The sequence below is a fragment of the Ciconia boyciana genome, chromosome 2, assembly GCF_034638445.1.
Source record: "Ciconia boyciana chromosome 2, ASM3463844v1, whole genome shotgun sequence".
In the NCBI taxonomy this organism is placed as follows: Eukaryota; Metazoa; Chordata; class Aves; order Ciconiiformes; family Ciconiidae; genus Ciconia; species Ciconia boyciana.
The window spans coordinates 71,384,385-71,410,034 of record NC_132935.1 but is presented as its reverse complement, the minus strand read 5'-3'; the positions used below and the strand labels follow the sequence as shown (position 1 = coordinate 71,410,034).

At 40.8% G+C, this 25,650-nt stretch overlaps 1 protein-coding gene across 1 annotated transcript; it reads left to right on the top strand.

Annotated features, from left to right (window-relative positions):
* Positions 1 to 25,391, top strand: LOC140646968 (sodium-dependent neutral amino acid transporter B(0)AT1-like). The gene is made up of 12 exons (XM_072851333.1): positions 1 to 202; positions 8,910 to 9,050; positions 10,603 to 10,740; positions 12,019 to 12,200; positions 12,973 to 13,083; positions 13,856 to 13,968; positions 17,864 to 17,992; positions 19,519 to 19,675; positions 20,400 to 20,604; positions 21,273 to 21,432; positions 23,786 to 23,948; positions 25,182 to 25,391. The coding sequence occupies exons 1-12, from the start codon at positions 1 to 3 to the stop codon at positions 25,389 to 25,391; spliced, it is 1,911 nt and encodes a 636-aa protein (XP_072707434.1).
* The last annotated feature ends 259 nt before the right edge of the window (positions 25,392 to 25,650 follow it).

Here is a 25,650-nt window from a genome sequence, read left to right as displayed (position 1 = left end):
ATGGTGAAGCTACAGTTGCCCAATCCTGGCCTGGAGGACAGGATACCTTCCCATGCAGAACTTGAGGTCCTTGAGAAAGAAGAGGCAGACTCCAGACCAAAATGGGATAACAAGGCTCAGTATATGCTGACGTGCGTAGGGTTTTGTGTGGGCTTAGGAAATGTGTGGCGGTTTCCGTATCTCTGTCAGAGCCACGGAGGAGGTATGTCTTTAATATATCTTAACTAACTTTGGCTATGAACTAGGTTTAATCTCTCTTTTGGGAAACAAAGAATGGAATATGTTTAGAACTGGTCAGTTCCTGTAAGAACAGCGATGTTCATCTCTAGAAGACTGTCTAATGGAGACGGTTATTTCACAGGTTATGAACACCCACTGAAGTCATGTTAGTGATGGAAGAAAAGGAAGGGACTGTTTTTATGTCAGGACACAGGATTGATCAAATCAGTCTTGCACTGTCATGTACATAGTATATTTTCTCAATCTAAAACTAATGTTACTTTACACACATACATATATATAACGTATATTTAAAAATATTAATAAACTACTTGGGAGTATGATTCTGATCACTATCCTAAATGATCTTTTCATAATAGGATTTTCATTGGTTTTGGACTGATCTGTGTATCAGCTATAGGGTCAGTGTGTGTGTAATTTATGATAGGAGTAACAGTGTGAAAGTAGTTAACATTAAGAATATGTTTTTAGCAGTTGGTGTTATTAAGTCATTCAAAATCCAGATGTATGCTATTTACCATATAATTTACTGTGACCCCTTAGGGTTCAGGTTAGGACTGAATGACCATATTAAAAATTTTGTTTCACTGTTTTGCTGTTTGTTTTTAAAGATGATCTTGAGCTGAACCATTGCTTAAATATTATATGACAACATAAATTTCTCACTTTCTGACAGTCTTTTCTGCTCACTATCTACTTGTTATCTGCATTTCACTCTGGGATATGTGTAAAAAGTGTTTGTTCCTTTGTGATGTTTGACTTTGAAATAAAACTTTTGGCTTAAGGAACAGTATTTCAAAATAATTTTCATTAAATGTACACAGTGAGATGTTTAAAAATTGCTCTTCCTAGTTAGAGTAGGGACCAAGGAGGGCTCTGTGGGGAGTTGCTGGTACAAACTCAGGGATGTTTAACAACAGATGACTCAGTTGCAAGAAGAGATGCTTTTAACATTAAGATTTTTCTAACATGGGCTGGTGTTTAGAGTTTGCAGTGCAAACTGAAGGTCATTTGCAGCACAGCCAACTCTCGTAACAAAGTTACAAGAAACACAAAAAAAATCATAACCACCTTTCTGCCTGTGGCAATATTAATTTGAAAAAGTGGATGGATACCCCCAAAATTCATGGCACTCATTGGGTTCTCAGGTTCTTCTACTTAGTCTTAGAAAGTGGACATGCCCTGTTTCCCAGGGTTGATTTATAGGCACTTTCCTGCTTTTCTGTCTATCTTTCCTTTCCCTTGTGTTCTAGCTGTATGAAATGCAGCTGAAAAACGAACATCCAACAAATGCAAAGAACTTGGTATGGATCATGGTTTTCCAACTGATGTCAGTGAAGATTTATGACTTGCTTGTGTGTGTCTGTCAGTACTGTGTTTTAATTTATCCTTTGGCAGCAATTATTTTTCTTTCTTATCATCCTGTGACTTGTCCTTGCTCAGGAACACTAACAACAGTTATCCCTGGCTTCTTGCTTCCCTAGGACTCTCTCACTCAAATTTTAGGCAGAAGTTGAAAGGCAGTACATAGCAAAGAAATGATGTAGCTGGCTCTGGGCTTAGAGCTACTGTACACATATGTGTCCCTGTAGCCAGTCTTGCTACTTTCTCTATCAATTCTTCTGCATAACACCAAATGCTGTGACTCATATCAATACGTAAGAGTGAGCAGCAATGCCTTCCCGTGGCTTCTTAGAAAGGACTCCTTAACTTCATCGCACATGAGGGTGGAGAGCTGTTGCACAATCCCTCCTCCTTCTCTGCTGTACAGTGGACCTCAACCTCTCCTGGTAGGTCTAAATCCAGCTCCGGCCACCACTGCCATCCTCTCATTACAGCCTCTGTTCTCCAACTTCTCCCTCCAATCAGAAAAGAAAATGGCTCTTGCTGTTCTTTGGATGGATGGCTTTGAATTTGAACATGTGAATATCCGTATTGTAAAAACAGATCTTGAAGTTCTTATTTGTGAAGATAGATATTTTGGTGTTGAGACATTTCCTACCTGATGAGGTTTTTCTGGCTCCTGCATCTCTAATTCCCATTCAGCCATGTTCACAGCATAGCAAACACCCAATAGATGCAGCACTCTGCATCATCTTTGATTGCACAGACACTCAAGTCTGGCTTCAGCTACCTCCAGTTGGACATATATATTTACTAGACATTTTGGACAAGTTTTGCATTAGTCTTTGCCATTCAACATGGTGGTCAAGACGATTCATTCATCTTTGCATTTGTGTGGCCCACTCAGGGACACAGATGGGCCTCTGTAAACAGAGTAGGGGAAAACTGCAACGTTATGCATCTTCTTCCAAGTTAACTAATACAAAGCATACACCACACTCATGGGTGCACTGAGGAAGCTCCATTTTCCCCTAGTCTTTCCAGTGCCTTTATCCTGGATGGTGTATGTCTTCACACTTCATGTCTTCAAGATATGTCTTCACTGAATTCTGCGTGCAGAGTAGCAGGGATCCCTGCTGCTGCTCTCTTTCACTGGAGATGGGGATGATGCTGCTCCTCAGTCTGTCCCTGGCATGATTATTTTATAGAGTCCTAAAGCTCACTTTGGGTATGATGGTGGATTATGGCCATGCATTAAGAGATAGAAAAAACCACAGCTATTTACCACGCAGTAAATATCTGCAGAGGATGAGAAAAAGTCCTATGTAATCATCTAATTAGAGGTTCTCTCATAAGGTGCGTGCAGGATCAAGGTTGCATAGACTACCTCATGAAAATAGTTTCTGAGGGTTGGCTTTGCTATCTTAACTTCTTTCTTTCTGAAATATGAGTTATATGGATGAAAGTTTGGAGACATTTAGCGCGGGTGAGGTCTGGTAGCAAGGGTATAGATAGTCGGTATTTCAGGAAGGACACTCCCAAATGAGGTTGGATGTCCACTAACTTTGTGAATCAGTGTTTGCACATTTTATATCCCTCATGAAACATAAATGGACTATAGTGAAGTATAAAATTTACCCTTGTGGTACTTGGACTTCAAGTAAGGTGGATTTTTTCTCTGTAAATTGACTGTAGTGAAGGTAGTTAGGAACACTGAGTTTATAGATAACTCTTATTTTCAGATGTTTGAACTTAAATCTAGAATTATTTCAGGGCTGCTTCTTCCTAAACACAACACTATGATAGTGTTTTAACACTGTGATACCCAAATATACAAAAAGAAGTCGGTGGTTACATAATTTACTTACTTTTGTTGTCATACATTATGCGTTTATATTTAAAAAATTGGAATATTTACCCCAGTAAGATTTAGTAGAGTAAAGCACATTTTATCCTTTTGACGTCTTAAAAGTTGTAAAATACATCATTACCACAGGCGAACTAGATTTCAATATACACACAATGTAAAAGCTACAGTGTTTGCCTCAGTGCTTTCATCAACTTAATGAGATTGAAATTTCCTTTCATTTGATAGCTGTCTCTGACATTACACATAGCTTTTGTTTAATCTTTATTGAGCAACATGTCATTTAATCAACTGTTAAACATTTTTGTTTCATCCCTGATGAGTATTATAAAAAAGAGGATGTATATTTAATGTTTAAACCATTGATAAAAAAAAAGTCTTTAAGTCTACAGCTCACATATGTCTGCAGTAAACCTTGCCACTGCGTGACAGAGAACTTTTTCATCTCTGTGCATGCCACACTGAATGAAGTGACAGTAATGACATCAGCAGTTCCTCCCTGGTACTGGTACCCTCACTACAGTTGAGGTCTAAGAATATGGTAATATAGAAAAACATCTCTGTCTGAAGTCTACCTGTCTTCCCTTTATGAGGAATTATGTGAAAGCAATAATAATTTTTCCAATTTCACAGTAGAAACTCTTAGATTAAAGAGAGAGTAATAGCTATACAGATGTTCAAACCAAATGTTATGTGTTCTGAAATACAGTACTGAAACAGGATGAGAATCTAAAATCTCAGCTGTAAGGTTTTCAGACTGGAAGATTACTCATTGTTTATGTACACCTATACAGCATTTATTTTCAGATCATTGGTTTATTTGTTAGGTTCATAAAATTGTGACAGCTTAAAAAGCATTGATTTTTTTTTTTTAATGCCCCATATAGCAGCTTTGCCGAGTCATTATCACTTATTTTTCATTATAGTTTCTTTCAGAAAGGTTGGGGAGAAATTGAGAGAAATTGAAAATACAGCAGAGTTGGATTTCTGAGCTGGCTGTTAGAACTGAACCCTGGAAAGAGAGGAACCCAAGAAAGAGAAAAAAGTGGCATACATAAGTGAGAACTGCCATTTTATTTCTCTTGAAAATACAGCAATATTCCTACAGTTACATATAGGTAGTTTTACTTATTTGTCCAGTTCTGACATGGCACACCCTGCATTTTTAACTCATCAGAGCTACCATACTATACATGGCTAGCCCTTCAAGCTAGAAATGTTTTAGCTGTATCTGTTTGCGTAGGGATATAGATTCTGCAGGTGTATACACACACCATGTACTTTATGTCTGTGATAACAAAAAGGGTGGACAGAGACCCACCTTCTCCATTTGTGCCCGTCCCAGAACCTGAAAGTTATTTCCCGGTGATTCCAAGGTAGCGAGGAAGCTGGGGAGCTGTGGGCACACAGTTGGGCAGCACACCTTTTTCACTGATAGATGGCTCCACGAAAGGCATCCTTTCCCCTTTTTGTGGCTGCGCAAGGAAGGTCATGGAGTCCCTTTATTTGACTGCTCTGTCAAAGATGTGTCATGCTTAAAGACTTCTTTTATGACATCTTACTAAAGGTACCTCTGCGAGTATCTCCAGACCTCAGCAAATCCCCTGAGGTTGATAGAGCACTCGTGGCATATCCACCACAGAAGATGGTTCAGTTCTAAGAGTCTTGCACCAAATTTGATCCACTGTGCTGTCCACAGGGAGAGTTATGGTGTAGGGACAGTGCTGTTGCTGAATCTCGCTGTCTTGGAGGGTGAGGCACGATGTCTACGCAGACTGCTAGAGCTGTGTGAGTGGAGGGGCACTTTGCATTTAAGGTTTGCAAGAATGTCTCAAGCATGGAAAAAACGGAGACCAAATCAGAATATCAATCAGCCTGCTTTCTACTGAAAGTGAAAAGTTGAGACTACCTTTGAATGCTTTCTAAAGGAAATGCTTCTAATGCTTCATAGAAAACGGTCTGATCTTCCCTCCCTTCTGCTAACAGAGATGGTAACTACCAAAAAAAATATTTTCTTTGATAGGTATGATAAGAAACAAGTGGTCATAGATTGAAAGGACTATAAAGGCTGTGTATTGCCTTACGCAACAAGATCTTTGACCGGGGGAAGAATTTCTAATCAAGTCCTTAAGCGATCTTACTGTGACCTGATGAAAAAGAAGTGACGTCTCCATTAGGAGCAAAGATGGTTAAGCAATGCACCTTAGACTGGTGCCAGTCCATTCTTGAGTTTCAAGAGATGATCTGAAATCACTGCAAGTTGAGTTTCAAAGGGTGACGAGGACTTACCCTGAGTGCAGATGTATTTGGAGTATTTGGAGTATTTGGAGTATTTGGATCATGTAGCTGTGCAGATCTGTCTTCTGGACTTAATTACCCATGCTGAGGAAGGGCTTTACTAGAGAGATATGAGATTGTGGTACAACAGAGACCTATCTGGCATCCGAAAGTGGAGGTAAAAATAAAAGATCGAGATAAAGCAGCCATACAAACTCTGCAGGGTCAGGTTTCAGACTTCTGGGAAGTATCTTGGGCTTAAAACAGAGAGAAAGCTCTGGAACTAAAAATTGCTGGTATAAACACAATTATCTTGTCCTTATCTCATCTTACCCTCATGAGAGCTCCTGGACAGAGTGCAACAGGAGGGAAACTGTGTGCCTGCCTGACATGAAGTTGGAGCACACAGCATATTTCTGGCTGCTTGCAGCTCCACACATTGATAAGTAACTTTGTCTCTGTGAAAGGCCAGAGGCTCTGTGTGTGGAGGCTGTCCCACTGACCCTCCCATGTAGGAAGGAAGCCATCGGGATGCAGGGGGACGGATCTCAACAGTGAGAGGGGACTCATCGCGTACATTGCAAAAAAGCTGTTTTCTGTGAAAGAAAGAATAAAACAGTTGGGAGAAGTGTTATTCACAGAAATAGGGTGGGATATCAGTAGAGAACAAACTCTTCGAAGCCAAATCTGCATGCACTGCATGTCTAATCAGATGAAGAGGGGCCCTTACATGCACACCAGTGCATGTTCCAGCACAGCTAAGCAAGTCCATACAGACAAAATGGGACAAACCTTTAGAAATGCAAGAAACTGTCCGAAAGGACAGAGGGAGCCAGCTCCTTGCAGTGACCGAGTCTGACACAGTTTCAACAAATCCCAGAACCTCTGCCAGAGTTGGGTAAGACTTTTGCTTTGCCAACAATGACTCCAGGACACAGGCAGCTGAAGAGTACATCACCATTCCTGCTGTAGTTGCCTTTCAGCAGCCAGTCAACGAGGCATGGAGAGGGGACTGCCCCGTTACATCTGACATTAGCAGCTCCTGCTGCCAGTAATTTTATAGAAGTCCCTGGCGTGGTGGGAAGACAGAGGAGGAGAACCGTGTTTTGGCAGTGATCCTAGTCTCTCTAAAATTGAAATATGCCCTATATGTTTCACATGTTTGTGATGTGAAAATACATATTCAGAAAGACACGAGTCAGGAAGTGATTGCTTTAGCACTGATCCCATTTGTAATGATATCTCAGCTAAGACCACAGGGCTAAATTTGAATTTGCAACTAGAGGAGTTCAGTTTCCTCAAATCTAGGATGGACCACCACCCTTCATTCCTTTCTGGCATTACAAGATAGCCGCTTTCCTCCAAGGTGAAAGAGTACCAGCTTGAGGCTCCTAGATCTAACAAGTAGCTGCTCTCCACTAATGCAAGGCTTTTGTTCTTGCAAGGACTACATGGTCTCTGAAAAAGGGAATGTAGCTGAGATGTGAGAAGTGGGGAAGAAAACAAATGGGATACTGTCCTCCTTGGTGATGATGTCCATATTATCCATTTCCCAAGGTGACAGACTGACACAGAAGAAACACAGGAAGAGTCAGCAGAGTTGGAAGTTTAGCAAACTTATCTACACATAACAATTCATAATAAGTCCTTCAGTTTTTCACTAATAAAGAAATATATCTGAAGTAATTTATTCTTCCGTCTCTCCTTCGAAACCTCTTCAGTTTGTCAGTCTCCGTTTTTACAGTGATAGATCATTTTTCATGCATACAAGATGAGCTACACTGATTTTGAAAAGTATTAAATTTTTAGTAAGAAGTTTCTGTGTTGCTGAATGACATGCTTTACTGAAGTCTGAGAATATCACATCTATACAGCTACCTTTGGCAACTGGCTTCAACAAAAAATGTATTTGCTGGTGCATCAGTGATCAGTCATTCAACCTGATGCATGGCGTGTGCTTTTTCCAAGTGCTCGGCATTTTGAATAGCATTTTGTGTATTCAAAACTACTGATTTTGATTAGTAAATCTTAAAAATGTCAATGAAGGACAGGTGAGTAACTAGCATTACTTGAATTCCATAGAAGTAGAAAGCAAAAAGCATAGCTGGCCGATTTCATTATAATAGTGGCTACTTGATACAACAGTATTGTTTTCAGCAGACTTTATTGAAGTAAACAGAAAATGAAGACTTTGCAGTAATGATCATTTCTAAAACTCTGGTGCAGACAATATCAAGAAGATACCCCATAGAGCAGAAAAGCATACAGTTCAGCTCTTCGAAAAAACATTCAACTGCCTTGAATTCAAAACTATAGTTTACATTCTTCAAATTTCCTCTTTCACTGTTATCTGATTTTCATTGCATACATGAGGAAAAAGTCAGCAAATACCCAAACCTGAACTAGTCACATACTGTTTTGCATTTTTTAAATGCACTTAGATTATTTACTGCCTATGATTAGGAAGTTAAAGACTTTTTGTAATGATAGATAATCATAATTCTAATATGTAGCAATTTTCAAGCATTTGACTCTGCACTTTGGTATTCCACTGTGGTGTTATATGTTATCTCCATGTCCGAGGTACACTTTATTCAGGAAAAAATTAATTTTAAAAACTTGTCCTATACTAACCAGCCTTCTCATAATTAACAAGGTTTGAACCCTGAACTTCAGATCTCTTCTACTAAAACATAAAAGCAGTTGAACACAGTTGCCAGGAAGTTATTGGCTATTTTATGCAGACAGCCCCAGGCTCCTGCCTAATCTTTCGAGGCATCTTGCTTACTTCATTCAACTACTTCATATAATTTGCATGATTCACAGTTATAAAACCATAATCGTTTGCAGAAAAAAAAGGAAGTTATTCCAAGAAAGTGACTACCTTTCCTCCACTTGCAATCCAAAGGTGGCTTCTTCAAAGTTTAACCTTGGGAGTGTATAATTTGTGTTTATGTTTGTCACTTGGGAAGAATAAGAATTCCTGCCTGAAACCACTTATGTAATGAAGTCTCCTGCTTGGGCAATCAGGCAAAAGCATTGTTCAGAAACTGGGTATGGGTTTCCACAAGTATGCTTACAACTCGCTTGCTGTTTCAAAAGCCCCCAGAACTGAAGTTTGTGCTTTATTGTAGTACTTCATTGATGGGAAATATCTTCTTTTTTTTCTTAACCATTTCAGGAGCCTTCATGATCCCTTTCCTGATTTTGCTAGTCCTGGAGGGTATCCCCCTGCTTCATCTTGAGTTTGCCATTGGTCAAAGGCTGAGGAAAGGCAGTGTGGGTGTCTGGAGCTCTATCCACCCTACCCTGAAAGGGGTTGGTAAGTCTGAAGAGGATACAAAAAGCCATCTGAGAAAGCACAAGTCTCTGAACTGATAACCTTAAGAGCAAAGCTTGAGGATTTTATTCCAGTGTTCCATAAGAGATTCCAGGATCTATTCCCTAACTGTCCATGGATAGGTCACACTAATCATGATAAGGCATTATGACAATTTTGTGTCCATGTTCCCAGGTACTATGGGTCCAGTTAAAACCTTTCTTTAATTTGACACCAATTTTGGGCTTCAGAGATATTTTCTGTATTATCAATATTGTCTGTTTTTACCATTAGGATGAATGTTTAAGTAAGTGTGCCAAAAATTTGTTCTGTAACTGTTCTGTGGATAAATAATAGTTGAATCTTTCTCTAAGCTGGTCTACCAGACTTCAGCTCCATGTAATGTACTTTCTAACATCTGAGAGAGGTACCATGCTAAAAGCCATGGAGACAGTATTCTGCAGAAAATACTTCTTCACATCTGTATTAGACTTCTGAGTATTCAAACACTCTATCTGACAATGTAGTAAAAGCAGCATGATGTACACAGCATTAAAAACTCCACAGATACCTCATTACACAGGAAACACAGGAGGTGCCATCTGAACATCAGGAAACACTGGCAGGGTGACCAAGTACTGGCACAGGTTGTCCAGAGAGGTTGTGGAGTCTCCATCCTTAGAGATATTCAAAATCTGCCTGGACATGGTCCTGGGCAACCAGCTGTAGGTGGCCCTGCTTGAGCCACCTACAAGATTGGACAAGATGACCTTCAGAGGTCCCTTCCCACTTCAGCTGTTCTGTGATTGCCACACACTTGAAAGGGAAGAAACACAGCCAGTTAGGACTGTTGTTGGCATCCAGTGCATCTGTAAATCAGTTACAGAAGGTATTTGTTAATTGCATCTGGAATTTTTCAAACTCCTTCAGAACCTAACGGCCCTCAGGAGCTAATCATTAGCATTTACTGTCTGCCAGAGAAGTCACCAGAGGTTGATTACTTGCGAGCAAGTGGAGAAGGAGAGGTACCAGCTTGAATCCTGCACCTTTTCACAGATTGTGCCTCCTGGCAGCTATCCATCCTATACAACAACAGTTAGCCAAACACATCTGCTGACCTCTGCAGTGACGTTGTGGAAGGGGAAGACAATCTGGGTCTCATTTAGGCAAAATCCCAAGTCAGTGGAGCTTTACATGTACCCAGCATCCCAAACTCCCTAGGTATCAGCGGGCAAGGCTGTGAAGAGGATTGTGTAGTGGCTGTAGGGAGTTAGTCCACCCATAATGTTGGTTCCTAAGTGGGTGTCAGCTTCAGTCCCGGAGTAATTTTAGGCTGTACTTCTATGTAGGACTCACCTGTCCAACCTTTAGGTAACGAATTCACAGTGATTAAACCTACATCCAAAATAAAGAGTAGAGGGGAAGGGCCATAAACCATGGAATTAGGGTGGGGAGGAGAGTAGGGGAAGGTTGAGGCTCATACCATATATTTTGACATGTCTTGAAGACTAAGAGTATTGAAATTTTCATTGCGTTCTGATTTTATTTTTTTCAGGCATAGCGGCAATGTTTGTATCCTTCCTGGTGGGTTTATATTATAATACCATTATTGCCTGGGTAATGTGGTATTTCTTCAACTCCTTCCAAGAGCCCCTGCCTTGGAGTAGCTGTCCTCTCAATGACAACAGAACAGGTATATTTTATGAAATATTGTATTTTGTTGTGCAGAACATTTTTCCGTTTCTAGCAATTAGCCTAATTGAGCCTTTTTCTGTAAAACAACAGTAAGGCATGGCAGTCCTGTCAGGAACATTTTGCTATTTTAATACTTGTGGTTTGTAAAAATTCACATTATATAAAATGTGATCAATGCTTAATCTTTGAGACAAACTTTGACCTTTTATATGAAACTTCACGTCCGATCTTGACAAATGTGTTCACAAACGGAAAATTCACAAAGTGCAATTCTAGCATAAACACTAACATTTTCCAGATTTGGACAATGTATTTCACCCAGCTCTTCACCAACAGCCCTCCATTAGCGTATTGAAAAGGAAAAAAAAAAAAGAGATGCATAATCCGTGTGAAACACCTGTATCTCTCAATATGACAACGGTCTATAGCTCCTTGGAGACTGCTTGGTGACAGCAGCTTTGTTTTCCATAGTCAGCCCTGCATGAAACTGTATGAAACAGGTTTTTCTGGTGGGTCAGTGAACAGCTCTTCAGAGAGCTTTGCTCCTCTCCTCCCAGAATAAATATAAAAAGCCTCATATAAGGGCAGGCCAAAGCAGAATACTGCACAGGTCAGTGCATTGCAGGTTGCTGAGAATCCAACCTGAGCTGACAAGACCTTGAATGATGCCCCACAAAACAGAAAGAAAGTATTGCTGATCCAAAGGAGCTGTGGGAGGGGAAGAGCCGCCCAGCTGCAGGACACTGTGGGCAGGTGCCCACACTCCATCAGGCAAGAAAGAGCAGGATGCAGGTGGAAAGCCCGAAGTCGTTCGGGTTTTTTTTTAAGATGAGGTACGAAGTATACAATAATTGAAAAACATCTGCCTAAATGCTTTTCTTCTATTAAAAAAAATATTCCATACAATATACATACATTTATGCTCAGAAATCCTTTCCATGCTTTCTTTGGCACAAGAGGCTTCTAACCTCACATTTTTGTACGAAAAAAGAAAAATTATAAAGACAGAAGACTCTTCGAGTGAGCTTCAAAAATTTTATCTGCATGGTTGAATTAACAGAAATAACAATAAAATCTGTATTAAAATCCCTGTTAAACAACTCTCTTTTAAATCTCTCATTTTTCCATGAAACCAGACTCTAAGAATCTGAAATTTGCCAACAACAAATTCACTGGCATTAGGTGGTATAATTTAGAACACTGGTGTTTATTATTTAACTTCCTTTTTTCAAGTATGTAAAAGACATACAGAATGAAAACCATTTTGTGCTTACAGATTACATAGAAGAGTGTGCCAAGAGCTCTCCTGTGGATTATTTCTGGTACAGAGAAACATTAAACATCTCCACTTCCATTGACAATTCAGGCACTATACAGTGGTGGCTTTTGTTATGTTTAACATGCGCATGGGGTGTACTGTACGTGTGCACAATCAGAGGCATCGAAACAACGGGAAAGGTACTCTATATTGGTTTTTTATGAGATGATATGCATTATGCTGTTGTGATTCCTTATTCATACAGACTTAATCAGACTGTAGAAACTGCCTGTTTTGTGAGTAAAAGCATGTCTAAAACTTCATGTGTCATCACTGGGGCTGCTTTTTGAAGAAGGAAGCTGTATGAAATGGAATTTGATTTGAGTTGAGTTGATTTATGTGGAGATTTTTGTGAGCAACTTGGCTTCCTTGTCCTTATAGGTCCTAGTAAAACATTCTTTAGGTGTTACCACCTTAATGTTAATATTAACCTTTAATGCAGGATTGAGGGACTCTGTCTTTTTGCTATGGCCATTCTCTTCAAAACATACATGTACAGATTTATTTGGGTTTGTGCTAGTCCTTAATATTATCTCTCTAAAAGAGTGACCAATGTTCTGCTGCCCAGCAAAGCCCTAACAGCCCATCCTTGCATCGGCAGCATCAACCTGATCTCAGGCTGTAGATTATTTTTTATGCTGTTTTTGAATGATCTGAGTTGAATTTCAACAATGACAATTTGTCTTAAATAGACCACTATAACTGTAAAAATGTTTGTTATCAAAATGTACTGTACATACTGTTTCTTTTGAACATAGTTTTCTGTAGTATGCTAATTGTGACTCATTTGAAACTTGCCATTACTGTTAGTCACAGTACCTTGTTTATTCCCCTCTTTTCTTCCCTGCAGGGCTATTTTTATTCAAGTGTTCTGTTTTATTTAAGTCTTTTATTTACGTGCTTCTTGCGCAGGCTGTGTATGTAACATCAACTCTTCCATACCTTGTCCTTACCATTTTTCTAATCCGTGGCTTGACGCTGAAAGGATCAACCAATGGAATTGTGTATCTCTTCACTCCTAATGTAAGTCACTGCATGGTTCATCCCTTAGTGAAACACGATGTAGTTCTCTCTGTAATTAACCACCGATTGAAAATTAGTCCCCTCCATTGGTGCTTCCCTCAGACACCTTTAAAATCTTGATGCTGGGAGGCGAGTCCTTTGCACTGGATGTAAAATATACATATACACACACATTCTCTCTCTCTCTCTCTCTCTCTCTCTCTCCACCCCCCATCAAATTCTGTTATAAACAATGGAAGGATCATCACAGAGCAATGCAATGGGGTTGCTGTAAGGGGGCTTGCTTTATTTTCCTGTATTCTAGTTAAGGACGAGCCTAAGTTTAAGGCACAAATTGTCTAGCTGGGAGGAGAACCCATCTAATCAGTATGGCTATATGGACAAAAGACCTAAGAGAATGGTTTAACTATACAACAGTTTTTAAACAAAATTAAAAGGGTTTTCATTTTCCATGAGAAGACCTCTGAATGGTCATTATTAATGCTAAATAATAAAGACCTTTTCTGGACACAGGCATGGCAGCTGCCAGCTATGGAAAGTAACTTGTTTATCAATTTTCAAAATACTTGTAGAAAACCTACACATAGGTTTTATTTTTGAAAAAAAAAAGTAAGTTTGACAAAAGTATTGACCTATTCATTAACATTCTTAAAAAATGGTGAGTTCTGCATGGTTAATGTTCTTGTTTTAATTATTGTTTTAAATCCCTCCTATTCAGTCTAAATAGCAATGTCGCATATGCTTAAAGCTGTATGTATGTCTGATGCCTCAGGTTACTGAGCTGGCTAACCCAGTGACATGGCTGGACGCGGGTGCTCAGGTGTTCTACTCTTTCTCCCTGGCCTTTGGAGGCCTCATTTCATTCTCCAGTTACAACTCTATTCAGTAAGTAGCCAGGCAAAAGCCAAATCTGATATGAATATTTCATTCTTTCAAATGAAGCATATCCACTTCTGCCCTATCGTTACACAATAATTACTTGGGACCGGGGCACCATCCCCTCAGCCATGTAAGGCACATCTCTGACTGATCCTAGCACTCCCAAGCAAAGATTTCAGGTCTCAGTGCTGGATGATTTCCTGCAGAAAGACATGGTGGCGCAGGCTAGAAAGAAGGTGTCGTGGTTTAACCCCAGCCGGCAACTAAGCCCCACACAGCCGCTCACTCACTCCCTCCCGGTGGGATGGGGGAGAGAATCGGAAGAGTGAGAGTGAGAAAACTCGTGGGTTGAGATAAAGACAGTTTAATAGGGAAAGCAAAAGCCGCGTGCACAGGCAAAGCAAAGCAAGGAATTCATTCACTACTTCCCATGGGCAGGCAGGTGTTCAGCCATCCCCAGGAAAGCAGGGCTCCATCATGCGTTTACTTGGGAAGACAAACATCATCACTCCAAATGTCCCCCCCTTCCTTCTTCTTCCCCCAGCTTTATATGCTGAGCATGATGCCATATGGCATGGAATATCCCTTTGGTCAGTTGGGGTCAGCTGTCCCAGCCGTGTCCCCTCCCAACTTCTTGTGCACCCCCAGCCTACTCGCTGGTGGGGTGGGGTGAGGAGCAGAAAAGGCCTTGACTCTGTGTAAGCGCTGCCCAGCAGTAATGAAAACATCCCTGTGTTATCAACACTGTTTCCAGCACAAATCCAAAACATAGCCCCATGCTAGCTACTATGAAGAAAATTAACCTGTTCCAGCCAAACTCAGCACTTTCTCCACCCCTTATTCCATACCATTTATATCTTGCTGAGGTACCACACTATCCAATACAACCTCATTAACCACCACCCTCCTTCCCATGCTTTGATAGAACACACAGATATCATTCCCTTAGTCTATGGACCACCCCTGTAAAATGTCCATAAAATGTCCATAAGATGTCCACAAATGTTCACAAAATGTCTATTGAGTTCATTTAGTCCATGACTTTGGGCTCCATCTGTTATGGTGGTCACTCAGGGCAGGACAGGTGGTGTGTTGTGTGGAGTTACTGGGCACCAAGCCAGCTCAGGTCAGGTCACTGCTGCACTTGCACTGCTTCTTGTAAGACTTATCCTCCACTGGTTCAGGTGGTTCCTGCTATAGTAATTCCTGTAACATGCAACTCAAATCCTGGGTTACAACACTTTAAAGGCATTTCCATTACAATCTCCACCCCTGGTCCCTTTGGGCCATGTTATAGGGTTTAACATTGCAATGAACTCCCCTTGCCTCTGCTCTGGCTTGGACTTATCCACAGAGTGCAGTCCCTTAAGGGTGTACCTGCTCCAAGGGGGAGCCTTATCTATGAGCCACAGTCCCTTCAGCGGTATACCTGCTGCAGCATAGACTTATCCACAGCCACAGTTGCTTTGAGGTGCACCTGTTCCAGCATGGCCTTATCCATGGGTCACAATGCCTTCAGAGATATACCTGCTCCAGCGTGGCCTTACCCACAGCCACAGTCCCTTCAGAAGTCAACCTGCTCCAACATGGCCTTACCCATGGCTGCAGTCCCTCCAGGGGCGTACCTGCTCTGTCATGGGCTTATCCATGGCCACACACTTTGAGGTGCTCCAGCATGACCTCATGCACAGCCACTGATGCTTCAAGGTGTACCTGCTGCAGCATGAGCTTATCCACAGACACAGAGGCTTGCGAACTGTACCTTCTCCAGCATGGACTTATCCTTGGGCCACAATCCCTTCAGAGGTGTACCTGCTGGAACACAGACATAACCACAGCCACAGATGCTTCGAGATACACCTGCTCTGGTGTGGACTTATCCACGGCCACAGATGCCTCAGGGTGTCCTGCTCCTTCATGAACTCATCTGCAGGTCGCAGTCCCTTTGACTCGAGTTCACACTGGAGTTCCAGCCTGGCCAGTACAGCAGCACAGAAGCAGCAGCGATGCCCTGGCCATCTGCCAGCCCAGGTGCATTGCCATTGCTGTTATCAAAATGTTCCCAGGCACAGCAGAGTCAGATGATAGCAGTACAGCAGTACAGCAAGCAGCGTAAGCAAAAAGCAGCCACTAATGAGCACGAGACTCTAATATACAGTCAGGCAAGCAAGCCCCATGGCAAGCACAGGAGCCTGCCAATTAATAGCTAACCAGCAATAACTGCTATAAATTCCATCTAGCACATTCCAATCAAACCTGTTGTTATCTCGAACCCTTTGAGCCCCACATTGGGTGCCAAAAAGGACTGTCATGGTTTAACCCCAGCCGGCAACTAAGCCCCACACAGCCGCTCGCTCACGCCCCCCCGATGGGATGGGGGAGAGAATCAGAAGAGTAAAAATGAGAAAACTCATGGGTTGAGATAAAGACAGTTTAATTGGGAAAGCAAAAGCCACACACGCAAGCAAAGCAAAACAAGGAATTCATTCACTACTTCCCATGGGCAGGCAGGTGTTCAGCCATCTCCAGGAAAGCAGGGCTCCATCACGCGTAATGGTTACTTGGAAAGACAAACACCATCACTCCAAACATCCCCCCCTTCCCTCTTTTTCCCCCAGCTTTACATACTGAGCATGACATCATATGGTATGGAATAGCCCTTTGGCCAGTTTGGATCAACTATCCTGGCTGTGCCCCCTCCCAGCTTCTTGTGCATCTGGCAGAGCATGGGAAGCTGAAAAGTCCTTGAAGTGCCTCTGCTCCCAGATGGTTTTGGAGGACCAACACCTCAGGAAACACTGTGAGGTTTCAGTGCCATCAGGGATTCTGTCATTCATAATGAGGAGGAGCTTGAGCATCTTCCTTTCTCTGAAGGGAAGAAATATTTTTATCAAGCCTGTCATTGAGAATCTCATGTTACAGTGAAAAAACTGACATGAGAGTACAGCAAGGAATTTCAATTCAGTGCCTTCCAACCACTAGAGACCTATTTGCAATGCTATAAATGAGGAAAAGTGACAGTGTCACAGGTCTTGGCTTGTCTTTCCTCTCCTCTTGAAGGTGATCAGAAAACTAAATATGACAACATCAAGTTAATCTCAGTAGTCCTCTCTTGCCCAAGAGAAATACAATATCTAGAGCTTTACAGCCTTCTCATAAAACCATTAACTAATTTAATATTGATTCTTTATCTTCACTCTCAGATGAAAGTCTCTTTCTGGCTCTGCAGTTTTTTCATCTTAGCACAGATGTGCTGGCAAGTGCCCGCAGCAGAGAAGTCTCTACAAAGGAGTTTAACTTCCACAATGTAATAGCTTGTCTGTCCGACCTTATCAGCATAATGTTCCATCATATTTCCAAAACTTGAGGACATTTTGAACCATCTTTTGTCCAACAATCAAACAAAACTGTTCCCAAGTGCTCTTGGCTACTGCAACTTCACCATAACAAATTGTTATGAAAACTTTTGGTCACTTTTCCCTTTTGACTGTCTGAATTTAAACCCAAATCTTTCACCTTGCAGCAGAACACCCCAGCAGCTAAGATACAGCTTATGCCAATGTGTGTCTGCACACATGCATGCCAGGCATGAAAAGGACATACTTTTTTGCCTTTCATGTTTTAGTTTCCATGAGCCAGACATGGAAACAACTCAGGCAGTTATTCCTCATGAATAGAATTATTTGACGGGGGAAAAAAAGCATAGCTATTAAACTGCTTAAGGAGCCAAGTTTTAATTCACTAAATCTATTTTTAACAGCTGTACTTGTATATTCTTAGAGAGCATACTGATGTACCTATGTGTCTGTAGACTACTTTTTTGTTAGTCTTGCTAGGCAGTTTTTAGTATTTAATTTGGGATGTGTTTGAAATCCATTCTTTTTTTCCCTTTGAATTGCAGCAATAACTGTGAGAAAGATGCCCTGATTATCTCAGTGATTAATGGTTTCACATCCGTCTATGCAGCAACTGTCATATACTCCATCATTGGATTCAGAGCCACAGAAAGATACGATGACTGTTTTGACAGGTAAGTTATTGGAAAAAGACCCAGAATATACAGATGTTTGTTTGGCTGAGGCAGCTCTGTTAGCCTGATGATAATGGATTTATTATTTCTGAACAATTGCAGCTCCTGACCCACACGGTATCAGACCACTCATTACTTCAAAAAATTTAAATCATATGGTATCAACCCCATAGGGAGTGACAATTATTTGAGCCACCTTATTTCCTAGATGTTGCGTAAGCAACCATATTTTACATTATTCTCTGATTTTTCCAAAAAGTAACAAGGGAGGAAGAGGATATTCCATATTTTAATGTGGTTTTTTGAAACAGTTCTTTCAAATATAACTGCAGTTTATGTACAATTTCTATTGACATAAAGGTAGATTCAGTTTGTAATACATTATTTCACTAAAACATGGTAGAATATCTATAGTTTTAGAGGTAAATGTGAAAAATCAATCATTTGCAACAATGGATATGAAACACGTTCTGAAGGAATGTATTTACTTAACTGGATAAGGCAAGTTTCAATAAAACTGGTTCTGTGAAAAACTGGATTTTACATTACTTCAAAACCAAACAAACAAAAAAAGGACACCAGGCTGCTGCTGCTGCTATTTCTACTATGGCTGATGTCAAATCCTGAAAGGCCTCCTGACATAGTGGCCAAACTGTGCAGTTCTGCCTCGGAGATCGCTTGCAATGAGCCACGGACAGCGCTGCCCATTTTAAGAGAGCTCCCCGTGGCCAGGCAGTTCTGACAGTCCTGCAGGGTCCTGGCCACAGCTGGATCACAGCGTGGGCACCTCAGGTACTGCTAGTGACTCTGCGTGCTACGTTGGGAAATTACCCAAACTAGTTAATGAATTTCTTCCCATTTTACTTCATTAGATGAAGCTCTACCAACCACTGGAAAGTTGTCTAGAACCTCTGCAAAAAAAAAACCAAAAAAACCAAAAAAACAAAACAGAATTCGCAGTAATCTGAGCTGACATATGGCATGAATGTAATATACCCTGGTCCCTGTGTCAGCTCTGTATTTAGGGTGCCTCCTGGAGAGCTTAAATGCTTGTGTCTCGTCAGAGGTATCCAATTTTACCAGAGCAATTCAGACTCCCTTCTAACTGGGGCTGCCAGACCCTGCGGGTTCCAGTCAAGTTTCTCCACATCAGCTGTAAAAGTGCATGATGCCTAACTGCACACACCTTACACATTCCCAGAAGCTGCCCAGTCTGGGAACTGGTGCCCAGTCTGCAGTGCAAAGACGGGCACCTAACTTCTGCACGGGTCCCTAGAGTGCCCATCCATTTAGCTGTCATCAGTATCAGACAGTATCAGACTCACCTTGGAAGAAGAAAGAAAGAATTGCACATGCACAAAACTGCTTCCCAATTTCAAAATCTGATCTTAAGCAACAGAAACATTGCTTCCTTTGTATCTTTATACAAGGTATCGTGCTCTTAATAATTTGCTTGATGATGAAAAGGAATCCGGAGGATGCTTACAAATAAATAATTTCAAATTACCTGTATTTCACTTCTTCAGAAATATTCTTACTCTGATGAATGCATTTGATCTGCCAGAAGGTAATGTAACCCAAGATAACTTTGAACAAATGCAGCAGCTATGTAACATGACCAATCCGGCGATTTTTGCAAGCCTGAAGTTTGAATCCTGTAATCTGGAAAGTTTCCTGACTGATGTAAGTTTAACACCCTGACTCATATCGATACCATAAATATGGTAGGAACGCATAGCAATTTTTTAATTGCCTAATGCTTTTTCTTCTGAGGTTGTTGGTTTCTTATATATTTCCACTGATTGATTGCAATTGGCTTGGAATGCTCTTGGACTGCAGAATTACTTTCGTTTATCCCATTTTGCTTTTGAAGAGATAAACTGCTTAATTCCTCTGAAAAATATTGGCAATCTGTCAGACTAGTAACTAAGACCACAAGTGTTCTAGGCTGGCCTCATGTAGCTGGCAAAAAAGCAGCAGGCATTTCTCTGGAACTAGCTGGTTGCAGCCGTGGTGGGACAAGATGACAAGGGAAGAGACTACCAGAGCAAGGAAGCAGCTGGAGCAAGCCCTGTCCTGATCAGTACAAGAGTGTCACAACACAGAAAGAATGGACCTTGACACCGGGGTGAAAGAAGTTACAAGAAGAATTAAATGGGTGCACCTTTTTTTCTGGTTAAAAAGGTGGTGAATTATAGATGAAAATAGGCGGCCATAAAATTCCATGAAAGGGTCTTTGTATTATAATTACATTAAATATATTGCTGCATTAGGAGGTGTTTGTGGAAACAAAAAGCATCAGTGTTGTGGTATGGGGTGGCATACACCAAGTCTAGTGAATACCGATATATGCTGTGCTGTGCAATGTTAATTAGCCTAATTTCGGAGCTTCTGAAATCTTCCACAGGGAGTTGAAGGAACTGGCCTAGCCTTTATTGTCTTCACTGAAGCTATCACCAAAATGCCTGTCTCACCTTTGTGGTCCATTCTCTTCTTCATCATGCTCTTCTGCTTGGGTTTGTCATCTATGTTTGGAAATATGGAAGGTGTGCTTGTACCTTTGCAAGATCTCCAGGTTATACCCCCCAAAGTGCCTAAGGAACTTGTTACTGGTAAGTGCTTTTTCAGAGACAAGTGACCTCCCCCCTCCCCAGGGAATAGTTTGTATGCTGAAAAATCAACCCGCTACCCATCTACTTTCTGATCTGACATGGTCCTAAGACTCCTAGATAACCTACTGAAGGTTTTCTCATGTCCCCCAACTGGGCAGCTCCTGTGAGGCTCCTTCTGAGCCTGCAGACAACTGCTCACCCCGTGGCTTGCCCGTCAGCCTGCTCATGGTGATTGACGTCATTGCTCATCACGTCATTGCTCATCATGATTGACGTCATTGCTCATCACGATTGACGATTGATGTCAGCCTGCTCATGATCTCCTCCACTGGGAAGCTGGAGGACCCGAGTCCTTCACCCAGGCAGGATTTCTCTCAGTGCCACATTGTCCCACCAACTAGGAGGAAGAGGACCTGTTTTCTCTCCTCAGCCTTCTCCCATTTTGTTTGCAGCATCTCCCACCCGTGCAATGTTAGGAGAGTTTTGCCATTTTACCTGCATAGAAGCAGGCCTTCTCGGAGTACCATTAAAAAATAAAGTGGTTACCTTCAGGCTGCAACTGAACTAAAAGTTACTTATAAAGCTTTCTAGCTACTGGGAAAATATCTTACCTTTTTTTTCTTTTGCTTTCTTTGCCTAAATGTGCTGTTGTTTTGGTTTTTTCACAGGTCTCATTTGCGTGGGGTCTTACTTGATAGCTTTCATTTTTGTGCTGAAGTCTGGTAATTACTGGCTGGCTCTATTTGACAGTTTTGCTGGCTCTATTCCTTTGCTAATAATTGCATTTTTTGAGATGTTTTCAGTCGTCTACATTTATGGAATAGACAGGTATGAAATTCAAGTTAAACATTACTAGAAACTAGTGCATAAATTGATGAGTTGTATAGCTGCAGTCTTGCTACATCTCAGTGCACAGAATTTCTGTTATTGAAATCACTGAAATTATGCAACTGTAGTTTAGGGTTGCTTATATGATTTAGGTTTCTAAAATAGTTCTCAACAAAAAAAAAAATGCTTTGTTAAGAGTGCGGTGGGGATTTTTATTTGTACATGAAAGCTTTCCACTTTATTAATACATTATAATAGATAATGCTCTATAACAGCCTATAGCAGCTAAAATACGCACATCCCTAAGATATTGCAAGAAAATATTAAGCATTAGCAAGTGCCCTAGAGTATAATAATATGAATGCAAATAATTTACTTTTAAAGTAGGCATCAGAATGTACGTATTTGCAACAGTTACCTAAGTGCTACTATAGCTCATTTACATTTTAAATATGGTGACATTTACAGTGCAATTATTCTTCAGAATAATTGCATTAAATATTTAATTAGCAGAAGCAAAGTACAAGCACATTGGCACGGAGCTGAAAGTTTAAAACAGAGGTATATCCCAGGAGTGTTTGAAGTGAATGCTAAATGATACTGTCCAAAGCAGGGATCTCCAGGCAGGCTGCAGATATTGTTTTACAGCAGGATGCAAATCCAAGGCTACTGAGATACGTTCTTAGCTGATAGATTCAGGACTTTATCAGTTGTAGCAGTGAGTAATTATCCTATCAACTTTCTAGAGATGTAATAAATCAAATTTCACCATCATTCTGTTCATAATTAATATGTAAGAAAGATGACAAAAGCGTGGGGACTTTAATCACCCATAGGTTTTGCTTGAACCTGTGCCAGACCCTCCAGCTGTGCTGCTCCTGGCGACAGGGTGAATGCCCTTGTGGCCCATCTTCCCATACTTAGGGTTTTATATTACCTGAGGAGGCATGAATCAGTGTAGGTAGATTAGACGAGCACAGGGAGTACCCTAGAGAAAGAAGGCTTATTTTCATTTGTTAAGGACAGAAAAGTCTGTGCTGATCACTTTTCCTTCCCTTTAAAATCTCAGAACACTTTACAAAGTCAAATTAAAACTATCCCCAGGACACAAACATGGGTTGAGGCCATAGAGGGGTGGGGATTGATCCAGAAAAGAGCTTCACACCAAACTTTTGTGTTCCTGGCTAGTACACATCGCTGTAGCCCTCTTTGAGTACAGAGCTTATTACAGCTGCCCAAAGGCGCTGTTATCTGCTCCAGATGAGTTTGTGTGACCTTTTTCTGAGAAAGGGTTGTTGGTAAAAAGATGGCTCTCCTGCTTGGAGGACAACCTGCGTGTTATCCGTGACACTCAAGTGAACTACAGCTGGACGCGCTCTGCAGTCGGGACATGGGGCTCCATATCATTTTAAGAATGATACCTACATCTTAGAAGTTAGGGATGAAAAGATAAAATAAATTTATGTAGTAATTGAGACTCAAATGAATTCTGTGTGTTGTTCCTAGCTGTAGGACCAACTTAATAGTCCCATCAGACTTATCCCCATAGGATATGCAGGAAAGCCAAACAAGAGGACTAACAGTAGAAGCCCCAAACTTCCAAAATAATTATTTTTTAAGAAATGTGTGCACATGGTGCTGCATCATAGGTAGAGGTCATAAATTGGTTCAGGACTGATACAGACAGTATCACTTCCAATGCAGGGATTGTTTCTTCTTGTGGAGACATTTTAGCCCCACTGTCCACTGCATGCTCTATGAATAACCCAAATTTTGGGGGGTTAAGAACACAATTTTTAGGTGTTCTCAATAATGTGTAAAGTTAAATATTGTTTCAGTACTCAACCTGAGAAAACTGGTAGATATCAAAATTAAGCAAACATTATGCATAGAATCTAATTTTTAAAATTACTCCAATTTGCTTTTGCTCTTTTTTAATATTGTGTCTTTCCTTTTAACTTATGCAGCTCTGAGATGCTTACCAAAAAAATAATGAAACAATACCACAATATGTTATAGGGAAGGTCCGTCTGCATTGACTCTTCTGTGTCAAAACTATTTCTCATATGCTTCACAGACTTCTTGAAAAAAGTACATTTCCAAAAATGATTTTCCTGACTTACTTTTGAGCACTATGAGTTAAAAACTTTGAACGTAGTTGCAACGATATCTGCCTTAATTTGAACTACTTAGGCCTAACTCCTGATGTTGTTATTAATCCTTGTTTCACACTGACATTAGCCAAGTCCTTGGAAGCACAGCGAGGTGTAGTTTGGACTTCCCTGTTGATGAGCAGGCACCCTTTGATCCTGACCGGTTTTTACTGTCCCAAACTTCCTGTTTTTGTTTCTAGGTTTAACAAGGATATTGAGTTCATGATTGGACACAAGCCCAATATTTTCTGGCAGGTTACCTGGAGAGTTATCAGTCCTCTCATTATGTTAGTTATCTTCTTCTTTTATTTTGTGGTGAAAGTCAATGAAGAACTGCTCTACAGTGTTTGGGACCCTAACTATGTAAGTATATAAAACCAAAATATTTATTTAGAATTATTTTATCTATTCTTCTTTAATGTAAGAGTCATAGTCAGTTATATTCATCTCCCATCTGAAACAGTTTTCCGGTAAAAAACTTACTACAAGACAGAAAGTAATAATGAAAAGTAACGCTTAGAAAAATAAGTCTTAAATTCAGCTGTGATGCCTGCAACTGGCCTATAGTGACACCTGAGTAGCTTTTCTGAAGTAGACAAAACCAAAGCATTAGTCCAGTTGTCGGCCAAGACTGAAACAGGTGTCAGTTCCTCGGTAGGGATTATAGAAGAGCTGGAAATGTCACAACCTTTCTATGTTGATGAAGGACCAAATCTGTGAAGCCATTTTGATATTGCACTTGTTTCTGCGTGCATTTAAAATCACAGAACTGCAGTACTGCTGGTTACTTATCACTGAGAGAAGGAATTAATTAACATTAATATCAAGATTTCTTCTTTCCTCTTCCAAATGTATTGGTATGATTTAAATCATAACTGCAGCAATAAGTTACCTACTTTTTCTTTCCTCCCCTTGCAGAATAAAAAGCTGTATGTGGTACAGAGAAGGGCATATTAGAAAAAATGTGGGTCCCATCATTTTCTCCGCCACCCCATCTCTTCCCTGCCTGTCTAGCTCTGCTTTTTGTTCTCTGGCCTTATACCAGTTGCCATCCTTAAAGCAGAAACAGTAATGCAGCACACTTAATTTGTAAAGATAAATTTTTATTTTCATAAGACAGAGACAGGGAGAGAAAGGAAGATGGGGAAATGGGACTGCTCTGCTCTCTTCTCCTTGGCAACCTCACTTCCTTCTTAACAATGTTTCAGCCCTCCCGCACCCTTTATTTCAGCCTTCCCACCCAAAGGCTGTTTGGCCACCAAGCCCTGGTAGCCTGTGAGCCCCCTCGGCCCCACACTACTTTGTGCCCGGGAAGTGTGCCAGGAGCAGTCCCACCAGTCTCCCTTCCTGGCTCTTGCTTCTTTCTCGCCATCTTCTTTCCATCACTTTTAAGTAAAAGTAAGTCCAAAACAGCTGAGACTGGAAACCCTTGAGCTGGAAACTGCTGTGGAACTGGCAAATTATTGTACCATTGTGGCTAGCTACATTGTGGCTAGTTCTGATTGCATTTTTGATCTGTTGAATTATTGAATATGAGCATGTTCCCAGGTATTTGCTTCTCATGACTTTCTACAACTTAATCATTTGCTCTTTCAGGAGGAGTTCCCCAGAACACAGAAGACTGAATACCCCAGTTGGGTGTATGCTATTATTGTAATCCTCGCTGGAGTGCCTAGTTTGGTCATCCCTGTCTTTGCCATCTACAAAGCCATCAGAAATTGCTGTCAGAAAAAAAATGATCATACGGGCCTTATGATCTCCACATCTGAGACTTCTGTTAATGGAAACTTAAAGTATTCAGCATAAAACCATTTTAAAAATGTGGAAGAATGCTTTGTCAGTGAGAAAAGTAAAAATATTTTTTTTTAAAGAATCCAGAGTTAATTCTATTTTCATAAAAGGATAACTATGTGTTGTTTCCAGGTAAACATTTGTTTACTTAACAATGCAATGCACTGTGAAGAGTTAATGGCTTGGATCCTGGAAGCAAAACAGCCACATTTGCAAGTGATTGGGGCACCAGGGCAAATCATTTGTCCTCCTTCTGGTTTTGAAGCCTGCTTGT